Source organism: Desmodus rotundus, chromosome 8, assembly GCF_022682495.2.
Source record: "Desmodus rotundus isolate HL8 chromosome 8, HLdesRot8A.1, whole genome shotgun sequence".
NCBI lineage: Eukaryota > Metazoa > Chordata > Mammalia > Chiroptera > Phyllostomidae > Desmodus > Desmodus rotundus.
Genome location: NC_071394.1, coordinates 18,160,523 through 18,176,246, shown reverse-complemented (window position 1 = coordinate 18,176,246; position 15,724 = coordinate 18,160,523). Strand labels below are relative to the sequence as shown.

General features: G+C 41.4%; 1 protein-coding gene across 2 annotated transcripts in view; it reads right to left on the bottom strand.

Annotated features, from left to right (window-relative positions):
• The window catches only part of CSMD3 (CUB and Sushi multiple domains 3), an 885,055-nt gene extending 870,923 nt beyond the window's left edge, over positions 1-14,132 (bottom strand). For both annotated transcript variants that reach the window (XM_024572155.3, XM_045181698.2), the window contains exon 1: positions 13,686-14,132. In XM_024572155.3, the coding sequence (XP_024427923.2) occupies positions 13,686-13,863 (178 nt within the window). In that variant the 5' untranslated portion in view covers positions 13,864-14,132. The remainder of the gene's footprint in view (positions 1-13,685) is intronic.
• Positions 14,133-15,724: the final 1,592 nt, after the last annotated feature.

Sequence of the window (15,724 nt, the reverse complement as noted above, 5' to 3'; positions counted from 1 at the left end):
GGACAACTGTAAAAGAATAAATACGGATAAAAACATGAATAATATTAAAAGATAATGCATATACTTATTTGGCATTGTGTTTACTCACTGTCAATAAGATTTTGTTGACTGCATTCAATTTTGGAGTTTAAGAAGTACTTGAAGAGTGTGTAACAGAACTGCCTCTTCTATGTCAACATTCTTCTTAGAACTAGCTGAGAGGGCAAAGGTCAGCAATCTAAACCTCTTCTAATTTTCATAAAGGCTGACTATGCATCTTGTAGGTGACTTCACTGGGATTCTCTTATGTATTCACAACAAACGAGTCAGCTTGAGAATCTTTCCACGTCATTTTAAGCAAGCATTCCTTGTTATAATACTGTCATTATATATAAATGGTCAGTAATACTTTCAATGAAAAAGAGTTGGAAGTTGAGGAGAAAAGAGATAATGAATGGAAAGGCAGTGCAGGGCTGGTTATTTGTTTGTGAGACAGAGCTTTGTGAAAGGTGGAGGGACCACTTTCTTTGTTAGGGCAAAGAAACTTAGACATTGGGTTTGAAATGTTGTTGGGACCAAGTCAGCGTAGACAGCAGATAATCTCCCTGCGTTCGTTTGGCATTTCAGTAAATGGAGCTAATCCTGTGTGTTATGGAAAGTGTTGGAAATTCACTGTGGTGCACAGGGAAGTTTCTTCTGTTTATTTGTACCACGTCAAGTAAAACAATCCGAAACTTTTATCTGAAGCTTCTAAATTCACTTTTTCCCCCTGCTGAAGTAATCAAAGCAGAGAAGGTAGTAATATACATAAACAATACAAATGTTTGGTTTTTACCTTATATTAATAGTTAAAATTTTGAGACTGAGAAATTGAAAAACCTCTCAATATTTGTTGCATAATATAAACATTAAATCTGTTTTTTTACACATTAAATTATTTACATAATGAAGAGTGACCTTTATGGATTGTGGAAGGGGATAGGGAGATGGAAATTGTGAGGTAGGATGTTAGTACAAACATTAAAATAGCATGAATCCACAAAGCAATCAATGTGGGGGGATGAACTAAACATATTTTATTTTATTTTTTTAGTTTTTTCATTTTTTTCTTTTTTTGCCTAATCTTCCACCCCCTTTTTGTCCCTCCACATCCTACCTACCCCCCAGGACTGTTATCCTGCTCTCCATCTATGACTGTGTCGCTATTTTGCTTGTTTGTTCATTTTGTTCATCAGATTCTCCATATGAGTGACATCATATGGTGCTTGGCTTATTTCACTTAAGCATAATGCTCTCTAGGTCCATCCATGGTGTCGCAAAGGGTGAGATTTCCTTCCTTTTTATGGCCGTGTAGTAGGAAATGAAATAAATATAAAATACTAGATCAGATTTGGTGAATGTCCTAACCTTGTAAAGATAGGTCGTTCTACTCGACTCCTATGTAACCAAAATTGGTATTATTAATTCAATGCCAGCATCTCATCCTATAACCATTTATAAATCCTCATATTGCTCTTTATATTACAGATTAAAAATAAGGCAAAATGGAACATAATCTACTTATTTAAGTCTCCAAAAATACAAAAATAAGGAATAGAAAACTGTAACACAAACTGTTGTATTTTATATTTAGTTATTTGTCCCTTTGTATGTGTTCACCTTGGTAAGTTAGCTCAAGGCTCCTTTCACGAGTCACTAAATTCAGGGGCTTAAATTTAAATTTAAATTTAAATTCGAAAGTATTAGCAAGTCATTGAGGAGTTCTAAGGCAGAAACTAACCTGGAAAAAAATGGGTATGAAGCACAATTTGCTGATCACAGACTATTATGTAACTGTACAAACACTGTTGCAGAAATACATGTGGAATCATCATTAATACTGGATAAACTAGTTAATATCTGTTGGCTGAACAGATGGAAGTCAATAAACATTTTAATTGAAAATTAGTAGGGAAATTACATTAGATTAAATCAGAAAATGATGCATTTAATTGGAAAGTTTCAAATGTCTGTAGGATGTAAATACTTACCTGTGATAGGATAAAGATTTACTATCTAAGATATGTAAATAAAGACTGTATATCACTGATATATCATGAAAAAAGAATCCCAGTGAAGAACTAAACAGTTTCACAATAACCACATTGGTGTGGTATTATGTTTACAGAAAGCTTGCTTCAAAACAAAGACTATCTTTTCTCTTCAAGTAATGACTAGATATTCATCTCTATATCCCCAAATGTAGACTAGGGCTTTACTTATACTGGTCCTCAATAAATTATTGATGTCTGAAAGAATATGTTGATGAGTCCCAGAACTGATAAAATAAGCCACTGATTCTTTTTGTGGACATAAAATCTATTGACCACTGTATTTTTCAAAACTCCTGACTTAAAATGTGTCCAAGCTACAATATTTATTTCAAGATAATACTATTCTAAGTAAAAGAGATAATAAACCAAACTGAACTTTTAACCAAAAGAAAATGACAGAAACAATTGAGAAAATATTTACATGAATGAGCACAGGATACAACATTGGAAGACGTTAGATCTCTAACATCTTCCAGTTTCTTTTGAGACCTGTGAGCATTTTGCTTTTGAAGGAATTGCATGATTAGAAGGCAGTCTTTCTAAAACAGGGAGATTCCAGTGATCTATGCAATGACAGCTAAAAATAAGTAGCGATCTTCAAATTATTGGAAAATGGCTTATTTCTAAGTACTTACACATGGTAATATTTAAAAACTAAGTTCAAAATATTATTCCTATATTTTTCATCTGTTAATATGTAAATGAATACTGCCAAGCTCACACAGATATTAAAGATTTATTAGCACTTTGCTGTAAAATGGATTTGAAGAGTTGCTATTTGACCTCTTTTAAAAAGATTGAACAGATAAAAGGGCACTAAAGTACTAGTAGGATTTATAGAAGGAAGATTTTTTTAAGCCATGAATAGCGCATTGAATGTGAATTCAGTACAGGTAATGGTGGGCTTGTCATCATTTCTATTGCAAACTTCACGTAAGAGAGTTTATCATCTCTATCATCTGTAGAAGTTATGAAACTGGAAGTTGGCACACAAATTAGCAGCCTGGATGCCAATTTGTTTACACGAAAATTTGAATCAGTTCAGCTGTTTTGATTTAGACATTAGCCCAACACCTTAGCCCATGGTTTCTCTAGGTATGGGAATACTGAGTAAATGTTTTGTCTAGACTACATAGTTCAGTCAGCTAGAGCACAGAACCAGGAAATCTAAGGTAGCCTGTGTTTCATCTCCAGGAGATAGTACTTCTGTTAATATGAAAATCTAATACTATTACATGTAAGTATCTGTGTCTCCTTACACAATTGTTTCAGGAAGTACTGTTTTAAGTCTGATTAAGATTTTGGGGTAGGTGCAGTGTTCTTTCATCTCAAGAAGCTTTACTCCCATAATCTAATTAGGACTAAATAAGGGGGCTCATAAGGCAGTATCCAATAAAGAGAAGTGTGCAGTAGATAAAGAGTTTAGAGAATGGTTTGTATACCAGCTTGGCAAGTCACTTTATTTCTCTGTTCTGTTTCTTCTTTCTGTAAAGATATGCAGGTAAACCTCTACATTTTGCCAGAGTATACGTATGGAATGAAGTAGACTCTGTTGATGGAGTTTGCATATGAATATTTAAAAAATACCTTTCCACAGCATTAACATGAAAATAAAACCAACTATATGGGAAAACCTATGTGCCAATGATACCTCAGACTAGGGTTTGATCTCCAAAATATATAAAAAACACGCACAACTCCACTCCAAGAAGACAAAAAAAACCAATTAAAAAATTGGCAAAAGACTTCAACAGACACTTCTCCAAGGAGGACATACAGAAGGCCCAGAGACATATGAAAAGATGCTCAGCATTACTAGCCATCACAGAGATGCAAGTTAAAACCACAATGAGATACCACTGCACACTGGTCAGAGTGGCCATCATAACCAAATCAACAAACAAGTGTTGGAGAGGATATGGAGAAAAGGGAACCCTATTTCACTGCTGGTGGGAATGCAGACTGATGCAGCCACTGTGCAAAACAGTATGGAATTTCCTCAGAAAGCTAAAAATGGAACTGCCTTTTGACCCAGCAATTCCATTTTGGGACTATATCCCAAGAACCCTGAAACACCAATCCAAAAGAACCTATGCACCCCAATGTTCATAGCAGCACAATTTACAATAGCCACGTGCTGGAAGCAACCTAGGTGCCCATCAGCAAATGAGTGGATCAAAAAACTGTAGTACATTTACACAATGGAATACTACTCAGCAGAAAGAAAGAAGGAGCTCCTACCCTTTGTGACAGAATGGATGGAACTGGAAAGCATTATGCTAAGTGAAATAAGCCAGGCTGTGAGGGACAAATACCATATGATGTCACCTTTAACTGGAACATAATCAACAAAAGAAAAAAACAAACAAAATATACCCAGAGACATTGAAACTAAGAACAATCTAACAATAGCCAGAGGGGAGGGGGGAGGGGACAATGGGGTGAAGCGTTTTCAGGAGCTACTATAAAGGACAGGGAAAAAACCAAGGGGGAGGAGTGGAAGTAAGGGAGGGAGGTGGGTTTGGCTGGGGTGGGGGGAGTTGGGGGAAAATGCAGGCAACTGTAATTGAATGACAATAAAATAATTTTAAAAAATACCTTTCCTTGCCCATATAAAGAAATCTAATGTGCATTCCCTGACTAGATGTCAGTAGGCTAGATAGTAAAAATAGGTTATAAGAGTTTTCCCATCCTTAAAATTCTATAGAATCAAGTGGAAGATTAAGCTACCAAAAGGAAGAAATTTATTTTCCAACACTTATGATACAAATGATAAACAATTTTATGTCCATATATTATTTTATATGTGAAGTCCATAAATTCATCTGCATTCATAAATTTTAAATTTTACTCAAGACCACTGGGTTATAATTGAAGGATTATAAGTTAATTCTGGGTGTTTTGTTTTGTTTTTGCACTTAATGCACTAAACAGTTTCCTGTGTTTTATTGACATAGTTAACTTACATATTATTGTGCATTTACTTCACTGAATATTGCTTATAAAAGTGGAAAATACCTTTCACATTTATCTTATGGAATCTTTTAGAGAATAAAGCAAGACAAGTAAAAGATGTTGAAAATTACAAAACTAAGAAGTTATATCTTGCTGAAATTGTGACATATATAAATGACAAATATTAATGGTAGGCTTTTTAAAAATTAAATTCTCAAGGTCTCAGTTTTTCTCTTAAAAATGAAAAGCTTTCACTAGTAACTTAGACATTTTCAGGTTCAGGTTTTGATAACCCTAAGAACTTATGAATCGAATATTATTTCAGAATTCACTCAATAACTAGCTAACCATATAATCCTGGGAAATTTTTGTCCTCTCTGGCCTCAAGAAATGTGGATAATTTGTAAATGGAGATAATAATCTGTACATAGGAGATAACAGCTATCTCACAAGATACTTAGAATTCTAAGCAGGGAAGTGAGGGAAAGAACCACTATTTGAGATGTAAATGACACACAATATAAATGGCTTAGTACAGAGCTTCCCCCATAAAAAAACATGTAACAAAGAATTTTATCCCAATGCTATTTCCCAAAACATAATACTGCCTTATATCCTCTCTATAAGAAATACCTCTGAACATTCTGCAGTCAACCAGATGGACTTGTTGTAGATGGAAAACTATGGCAGGAACCCTTGCTTTTTCAGTTATTAACATTTAATAAATCCACTTCTGCACAGTCTACTTCCACAAATGAATTTATTTTCAAAGTGATATCAACCATATTTTTAAAGGTAATATTTTAAAAAATTCTCACAATCATTTAAAAATACATAATCATAACTATTCCTTTAAAATTGACTAACATAAAGCAGAGAGGAAGAAGGCCTTTATAATCTTGTACATTACAAACTCAGCTTTTAAAAGACTCATTATTTTTATACATTTCAATCACTTTCTGAACATTTAAACTCTTCAAATTTACTAGCATTCATTATTTTGAACATTTTATTCCCATATCATAAAGAAACTAAAAATATTTCACATGTTGATAATATTGAAGATAACCCCTTAACATTATTGATGGCCCTTGTACTGTTGATATTTGTAAAATGTACTATTATTCCTATGGTAGAGTTTTGTATGACACCATCATCTTATATAAAGTGTGTAAGAGAAATATGAAGATGAAAATGCAGGTGAGAGAGAATGCATTAGTCATATGTTAATATGACTTAAACATAATAAAAAGTGAAGAAAATAAATTAAGAACAAACTTTCTAGATTTAAAAGCCTTTAAAGAAATTTTGTCCAGATTATAACAAAACACAAATAATAATTTACCTAAGTACTATCCCTCAAATTTGTCTATGAGACATGAAAAGCTGTCAATGTAGTGATTTTATTTTTATAGATTTATATCGTCAAGAAATAGATTTTATTAAAAATATGATTACTTATTTGATATACATATTATATATTTTAGAACCTGTTTTCATTGCCTAGTTATTTCTTTTTGTCTTCCTCAAAACAAATGGTTAATATTTTTTAAAATTTTACCACCAAACAATAACTAATATACTTATGTGGTACTAATTGATATATGGTACTTCAATATTAACTTTTGAGATTGTGTATATTGGTGCCATCTAAGCAAGCCCTGTAGTAAAATCGATGAGGCACGGTGCAAAGACAGTTCAACATGGGCTTGAATGGCAATGACCGAGTCTCAATTCCAGAGCTAATGACATATCACCTAGTAAAATTCAGTTATCCTCTCTAGGTATGTGCATTTACTGTATAAAAGATTAGCATTGAACTAGCTGATATTTAAGAATCCTTCCTGTCTTGTAAACCCCATGATTTGTAACAAGATGAATACACAAATGTATGCAATTATATGAATACATCAATATTAAAATGTCAATTTGGAAATACAACAGATGAAATGAACCTAGGAGCAGGGCTAACATTTTAAAGCTTTGGGTCTGGCCCTGATTCATAGAGCCAGTACCTGAAGTAACTGAGTAGAGGTGGCAAGTGCAAATTTCAGAGTGTTTTTCAAATAGATAACAGCCTGGGAACTTAGCCAAAGTGAAATAATAGCTAGTGAGAAGATGCTACGTTTTTTTTTTTATTTACTCCCGTGGAAATGCTAGGGCTGGTTGTGTAAGGGAGAGAGCACGTGAGAGTTCATCCTGGCTTTGCACATGCAAGCGTATTTCGATAATATTGATTGTGGCTGCCACTGTCCAACACTGAATATGTTACATCTGTCATCTCCCTATAGGCCTCCTAATATTCTAAACTTAAAAAAAAAATAGGTAATGAAAGTAAAGTTTGGGAAAGTTGAGTGGCTAGCAGATTCATTATTTGATACCAGATCTTGGTGGCTCCAGAGTCCTTGTTCTTCTTTCCACTTCACTCCAGGGGTTCTCAAATTTTAGAGTGCATCAGAATTACCTGGATGACTTGTTAAAAATACCAGTGTCTGTGCCCAGCCACCAGGGCATCTTATTCAATAGGCCTGGGGTGGGGATCTGAGAATTCATATTTCCACAGGATGCTGATGCCACTTTTTCAGGAATACTTTGAAAGTCACTGCAATGAAATCACTTAAGAGTCAATGGAATAGTATTGTGAAATCCAATGCCACATGATGATCATTGATATTCCTGTTATCCAGTTACATGGTGTGTGATATATATAGTAATGATGTAAATTTAGACTTTTTTAAGAGGAGATTTTAAATTGGATTGTGGGCAACAAGCCATCATTATATAGAAAATATTATTCCTTATGAATTCTCAATCAGCACCAAGAAATAGCTTAACAAAGGGCCTGATAGCATAATGCACTTGGGCTGGCTGCAAGATTAGAGGCTGGAGAGAAAGATGCCTATCAATGCTGAGGCCGTGAATACTGAAAGGTATTCAACAAATTGATTTTTCTCAGTGTCTTTGGTAAAGTGATATGCTCGCTGAAAATAAGAGCCTCACCAGGGGTCTAACTCTGAGGAAATCTCGCAGATACGGAGACTGATCTCCCTGGAAAATACCAAGAATCACCCATCTGATCATTGAGAGAAAAGAGATGAATTTGGTAAGGGTAGGTCTATCATCCTTACCAGACCTCATCCAAAATCCAAATCAGAACTGCCACTGTATCCCTCAACTATGTAACCCTTCAGATTGAGTGAAGGGAATGGAATAAAGAAATAGACAGTCATGTTTTAATGTATATGTAGATAAAGTAAAATGGTCTTAGGTTTTATGTGTACCTCACATATTTTTTTCTAATCTCTTCATTTGCAAGCATTTTACTTCCAATCTCTCCAACACTGGAATTCAAAATACAAGACGGCATATTTTCTCATAGCCATGTTGCCCAAAGTAATAGGTCCCTTGCTAGACATGTTGTGGGGTGGGTGCTTCACAGTTATTCTACACACTGGACAAAACATTGAAAGTCTTTGATATTCTGAGTGCTTTCTGGAGGCCCTTGAGTGAATGGTAGTCACCTGTTGGGACACCGGGAGAAGTATATTTGGAGCCTAGGGAAGTGCAGGTTAATTCCTTTTAGTTACTGGTTTTCAAGATCTTCAGACAAGAATTTAACAGCATAGTTTGTTTCCACATAAGTACAAGGGCATTATTAAATCACTTTTTGTTTTCTCAGATCTCACTTTACGGTAAGTACTTAAAGATGCTATTAGCTACTGCTCCCTTTTATTATTTCAATATTTCTGTAGACCCCGAATTGTATGTTAAGGGAAAAGACAGTATACCCCCTAAAATATTCCACTATCTCACAAGTAGTAACTCTAATATCATGAACAGTAACAACTACTGCTACTAAGTTGATGTTCCTGGAATACTTAATATATTGGGTAATTTTCCTTTCTTTCTCCTTGAAGGATCTCAAAGAAGTTGGAATCAGGTTTTTAAGAGACTGAAACCTGATTTTTAATTATTTCTACTCAGACACTTTTGCTACACCAGCTTGATGTAGCCTCCCCCTCCCCAACTGTTCAACACGGGAAGATTCCAGAAAATACGGTGCTGCAAAATGACATTTCAGAGCGATTTCACCAAGATAGCTGTACAGGGCAAGTTCAGCTCAGAACTCTGGGTGCTGTTCAAGCCTTTTCAAGGCGCTGCATTGGGTTGATTTAGCAGCTCCGCGGTGCAAAGCCTCCCTGAAGTGGTAGTGTTCAGGGAGAAGGGACTCCGCCTGATGCCCAAGTGGATCTTTCTTTGGGCGTCCTGCTTCATTACTATTCTGCAATGCGCTTCAGTCCTCGTGCGCGCCCAGCTCTCAGCCGTCAGCAGGCCCTCCAGCCAGGCAGGAAGAGGACCTCACCGCGGTGGGGATGACCCTGCGCCTTTTCGTTTTTTCTGCCCTCTCCTCTGGGGTCTAACTAAGCCACTGCAGCGCTAGAATCCTGTGACTGGCCCCATGCTTGCCCTTCTGAGACAGAGCTAGGGTGGGGAAGCGGTGATTATAGAGGAGCAGCAGGCTCATTACTTGCTCCCCACGAGGTTTTCCAACTCCCCAGTTCCTGTTAGAGTTGAAGTTGCCTGAAAAAGAGCAGCGCTAAGGTCAACTTGGGGAAAGGGAGCTTTCTCAGCGCCTCGGCCAGATTGCGCGACAGCAGTGGCCACAGCTCACCGACCATCATGGTTCCACCCGGGAACATAAACTTACGGTTACCAGCCACCCGTTTCCTCCTCGGAACCCCTCTCCTAACTCTCAAGGCATTCTAAAGGCCCCTCTGTGTCAATCCATGCGGACCTCCTCCCAGCAACACACACACACACACACACACACACACACACACACGAGCACACACGTGCTGTGGTCCAAGCCAGACACTCAATTTCAATCTCCGCGGCGGTCCTTGGAATTTCAGGGAGTGGGGCCTTCTAAAAGATATTAATAAATATCCCCAGAGGAAATAGATGAAAGGGAGAAATACCTGTCCAAACTGCAGCCGGGCGGGAACCCCTGAGTCTAACACAAAGGTCACTTCCCAGCAGGTGTCTTGGTCTTGCAAACCTCCAGGGAATGATTTCAATGATAATGGCGGTGGGTGGTTTTTTGTTTGCTGTTATTGTTTGGTAAAGACATTAACCCACCGCACTCCTCTTTGAAAAGCTCCCTCAGGATAAGACAATTATTCTCCTGACCTGCCAGGGCAGACTGTCTGCTTTGAGGACTGGGAATCAGTCGTGCGCACAGGTGCGGTACTGAGACCTCCCTCGTGGCCACCACAGGGTCGGGGAAAGGTGGTACTGCTCTCCCACCACGTGGACACCTGAAACAAGACCCTACCTAGTAGTCATTAACTCAGGCAGAGTGTGCGAGCTGCGGTCTTTCACAAGAGCTCTGTCGTGGGAGGGAGTAAGAAAGACCTCCTTGGAGTTCCGGAGCACATGGAAACGTGGATCCTTCTGGAAGTCTGGGGCCCTAAGAGAAACCCCAGAAGCACGCCCTGGCGCAGGGTTCAGGACCAGCACACTGGCTCCCACCTGCTTTTGACTGAGGTCAGTTCATTCTGAACCTTCTCTGCACCGGTGGTGTACTCTCCCCCCCCCCACCCCCACCCCCGCCCTCCCTCCCCGCCCCACAAGCCCCATCCCAGGAGGAGGAGGAGTACGGGGAAAGTGCCCCACGGTGTCTGTTTCCGGGGGCGGGATGTTTAAGCACGACTTGGAGACTCACAGTTTCTATCTGCGTGAGACCTAAACAGACACGCTGCAGTTGCAGCCTGCGTTTCAGAAACCTCTGCGTGTGTGTGAGAGAGATTCAGCTTGAAACAGGCAAGCATCAGATCTGAGCAGCCTCTGCCCTGCCCCACCCCCCAATTTTCTGCCCTCTATCGCGTTTTAGTTTAGAAGACAGTGGAGATACAATGCCCAGAGAAGGTTGACTCCTTTTCAACCCCACTCGGGAGGTTCAGGCCTACTACTGAAGGCCACTTTCTCTTCTACTCTGAGGCGTTTCCTCCCACTGAGCCTCTTTGTCACTGCCGATGCAGGCAGAGGTGAGTGGTGGAGGGATGAAAAGTGTGGACACAAGGTGGAAATCTCACGCTGGAACTGCTCACTGGGAAAACTACGCGCCCCCAACTTCCTGAGCCCTGGAGTTAGCTTGGGTTAGGACCTACCTGCAAAGACCTCCCAATCACTCCCCAAAGTGAGCTTTCCCGTGGGCCTGAGTGCCCAGAAGCAGCCGTGTGGAAGACAAAAGTGGATATAGACAATAGGGAAAACGACTTCTATGCCATTTCAGCAATGCCAGTTCTAGGAAAGCCGTGAGACTAGGGTAACATTAAAACAAAATAAGGAGAAGGAAGGAGCACCTGTCAAAACTGGCACCGTCCGCGACGACAGAGAGCAAGTCTGAAGCAAACAGCCTAAGTTTGTTTCTCAGAATTTGAGGACAGTGTTCCAAGGTGTAATCTATAGGAGATGCCTCCCAAGCGGCAGATAGGCGACAATAAAGAACTTTACTACCATTAAAAACATTTTTTAAACGATCCGTAGAACATTGGTTTTGGACAGATCCAAAGCAGGGAGCGACACTTTTCTGCCTCCCAAAGTCCCCCAACCTGGTACACGCTCAGTGGAGACCGACTATCTCAGTGCAAAGTCCAGGAGTTGTGAGTAGAGGGGTCCCGTTTCTGGTGCCATTTAAAGCCAATTAAGGCGCCCTTCTTTTCTTCAGGCGCGTCTCCTTCGGAAAATACGGTAGGTGCGGGCAGCAGGGCTGTAATCGCAGGCTGCGTGGACCAGTGTTTGTCAGGCTGCCGTGCTCTCGCTGCTTCGGAGACTCCCTCCCCTCACATGCCCCCCGAATGTGTTTTGGCTCAACAGGTATCACGTGAAAACTCGCTCTTAACCCCCGGTCATCCTCCAGCAGGAATCACCCCAACCTTTTCTCTGTTCTTGGCTCTCTGCGCCTCCCCCACGCCGAGCGCGCGTCTAGCAGTCAGCCCCAGGGCCATCCATGAACCAAAGACTCCCAGTGGCAGACGAACTAAGCGTAATGGGAGGCTCCTCACACATCGAGCCGGCGACGAAACCCCTTGTAAGCAACCTGAGACGTGTTTTGTGCACTAGTCAGTGTAGTTATGCAGCTTAGAACAAGCAAGAGGTTTGCCTTAGAGCTGCGCTGAGGTTCCAGGGGGGAAAAAATGAAAAAGAAAAAAAAAACCCAACAACAACAACAACAAACATGCTTTAAGGAGCAGGTTTAGATTACAGCGCTGTTACTATCAAAGAGCCTAGGGATGACTTCTTGGCATTTAGGGATGTAAATTAAAATTCGAAACCATTACTGGCCCCAATAGAGGGAGAGGTAACCCCTCCAGCTCCCTCCACCCAAAACATGAATTATCATTTCCACTGAATGCAAATGGGCTGCCTTCTGTGGGGGGACAGCCAGCTGCAAGCTGGACAATAAACTGTTTCATAGAGACGTGGGCCCATTGCGGTTCAGAGAGGCACTCCTTCACAAAGGAAGAAGCGTCCAGTTTGTGTCGACGGCCCTGGCGCGCCTGGGCCAGCACACCCCCGCCCCCACCGCGCACCCCTGACACACAGACACCCAGGATTTGATACGAGCTTCGCTGAAAGCGACCTCCATCTCGTCTATTCGAGCTGCCATGAGTATGGGGAGGCGATTGTTCAAAAATGATGGCATGAGTCATATACACCCCTGAGTATTCTTTGCAGCAATTAATGGGTAGCAGCAGGGAGCAGGATAAGTTGTGGAATAGAGCTGGGGATTTATTTTCTCCCTGAGGACAGCTCTCCTTCCAATGCTCCTGACTGTCCCTTGCCTTCCTGTTTAGGAATAAATTTTACATCCCACCCACCACCTCCCCTTGTCTGTGCATGTGACACTCTACCTGTCTGAACATTGAGACTTGCTGGGGATTTTCTTTTTGGTCATCAGCTAATGACTTTCCTCCTACCTTCATTCATTCCCAAAGGTGGATCTTTGTACTTCAAGGTGTCTCAGATCATTTTAAAGCCTCCTTTTAAGCTAAACCTCTACCACAGGACTCAGGGAAGCTCCCCTACCCTTTGCCAATGCATAAGTGCCCACAGAGAATTAATTCACACATGCATGAAGACGTTTCCGGAGGTGGGGGATGCTTGGAAAACCCCTGAGCCCTATTGCATCTAAAACCATCACATTCCTAGCATGTTGGTAACTTTCCTACCTGAAAGGGTTAAAAGTCATTTCCAGAAGTACCTTTAATATAAATATTCCAACCAAAGCATCAATCCACACTGGTTTGACCAGAAATCGAGATAATCCTCACCACCAAGAAAAGTCTTGCAGAGGAATTCTGTCTGGTTATCCACTAGTTAGAAGAGGCTATAAGAACCAACTCACGTATTCGTTTGAGCATACTGCAAGAATATTTATTGAGCACAAGCTCAATCACTGCATTGAACGCCAAATCTGGCAAGCAAAATGCATTTCCTATCTGAAGGGGGAAAAGAGCTCTGAATCAACTCCTTCAGTATAATTATGATTATTTTATCGGTGCAAATTACAAAGTAAGATACCAGCCTCTCTCTGATGACAAGTCAGCTCCCCTCCATCCAAAGCAGAGAAGACACCCCCAAAAACAGACCTACCTTTCACACAAGACACTGTCAATAAAAAGACGAGGTTCCAAAACGTAAATCCACTTTTAATCCCCATTTTCTTCATCAGGAGAAAGTCTAGGCGGCCACATTTAGCACATCTTCTCTTGCCAGGCTCCAGGGGCTTGGATTCCTTTGCTCGGCTTTCCCCTTTGCGGATCCCTTTCATATTATTGGCGAGCTCCTAATTTCTGCTCCTCAGCCCGGCGCAGTGGAGCTGTTGCTGTTGTCGGTGCGCGGTCACAGCTCGGAGTGAATGGTGTTTCTGGGATACCACAGCAACCTTGACGAGGACTCAACCATCTCTCCAACGGGGGCACAAAGTCTCCGTACTCTGGGTTCTGTCTTTCCTTGTGCGTTTTTTCCTCCTCCAGCAAAATCTCCCTCAATTCTAGCTCCTTATAGCAACCACCAGAAACCACCAGTGAGCCTCTTAAAGCTCAGCTCCGCTCTCTGACAAACTCCCCACAATATTTGAAATTCAGGGGCTTGTTTTTCTTTCTTTCTTTCTTTTTTTTTCTCCCCGGAGTAGATCAGTTTTGCCTGTAAAAGCAGCCCAAGAAATATTATGTTAGTGAGCTCTCCAATGCAGCCTGTGAACACAGGAGCATGTTAAAGGAATATTTTAATCGGAGGATATGTGTTGCCGTTGGGGAAACCGTGATGAAAATGAATCGGGCTCCATCGATGCCCACGTCGCTATAATGGGACATGTGTTACTACTGTAATTGCAGCATATTACAGGAAGGCGCCTCGCATTTAGTATCCCATGATTTAATTGAAGAAGGACATCATACAGAAGAATTTGTATGGACCCATGCATCCACATAGTCAAAAGCATACGTGTAAACCGGGAACCGGATTTTTAAGATTCGTTAAACCGATACCACCGGAGACCGGATCGGAGGTGGGGGTGGGACGGAGGAGCTTGGGGTAGGGAGGGAGTCAGAGTCATTTCCCCAAATAGTTCGCCCTTTCTTCGTCCCTTCCCCACTTTCAGCGGATGTGTGCCGCAGTTAAACCACTTTATCTGTGGTAGCTATCTAGAACAGATCCATTTGTCTTAATTCTGAACCGGTCCCAAATATGTAAATAGTAGGTTTCTTTCAAAAGGGAAACTGTAGGTATCTATACGGCTGGACTCGGCAGCCTCTCGCTCAGCTCAAGGGTTAAGGTTGTACAAAAGAAGAGTTCTTGCGCCATCTACTGGCCATGCTTAACTCGCCTGCTTCTCTTTTCCCTCTCTGAGGGGGGGACCACCGTTTCTCTCTTCCCCAGGGGTCGGGACTGCGTCCCGATCCCGGCGCGTTCTACTGCTGTGTCAGTTTCCTAATCTTTCTTTCTGCCCGTCCTGTCCTAGATCCTACGACCAACAAGTTCCTTAGATTAGACACCAAACGGTGATCTGACCTTTCCGGGGGATCTGATCCCATCTGGGGGGTGGGGGGGGGGGGGGAGGGCTACCGCGCTGGGTCTGGAAGGGATCTTTGCGAGGGCTTCTGGCTCTATTTGCATGCTGAAAGCAGTCTAGGAGATTAGCATCTATTTACAGGACTTGGTCGGAGTACTGCCCAATCTGAGTTTGTAGCTTTTCACATTGCCTGCAAATGATGGCTCCCATCCCGTACTGCGCGATCATCATGGTCAGCCTCTGTCCCCGGGCTCCAAGGTGCAGCTGCCGGCTCGGGGGAGCCAGGAGGTTGCATCTAAAGGGAGTTTGGCTCCGGGAAGTGGGCACATGCCAGCGAGCGTCTGTAAGGCGTGCGTGGTAAGTGGGTTCAGTCTGCATCATAGGGAGGATTCTGAGTTCTCCGGGTATGACGGTGTTTTGTGATTCACCCAGGGAGTGTGTGTGTGTGTGTGTGTGTGTACACAGGCGAGCCGTAGTGCCGAGGGAAGGGTAAGAGTGCCTGCTTATGGAAGATGATAGAAGGTGTGATTTTCTATGAGTGGGTGTATTCCCAAGTGTGTTTGTGCGTTAAATATGCGTGTGCATGCGGATATGTTCTCGTGTGTGTGTGTGTGTGTGT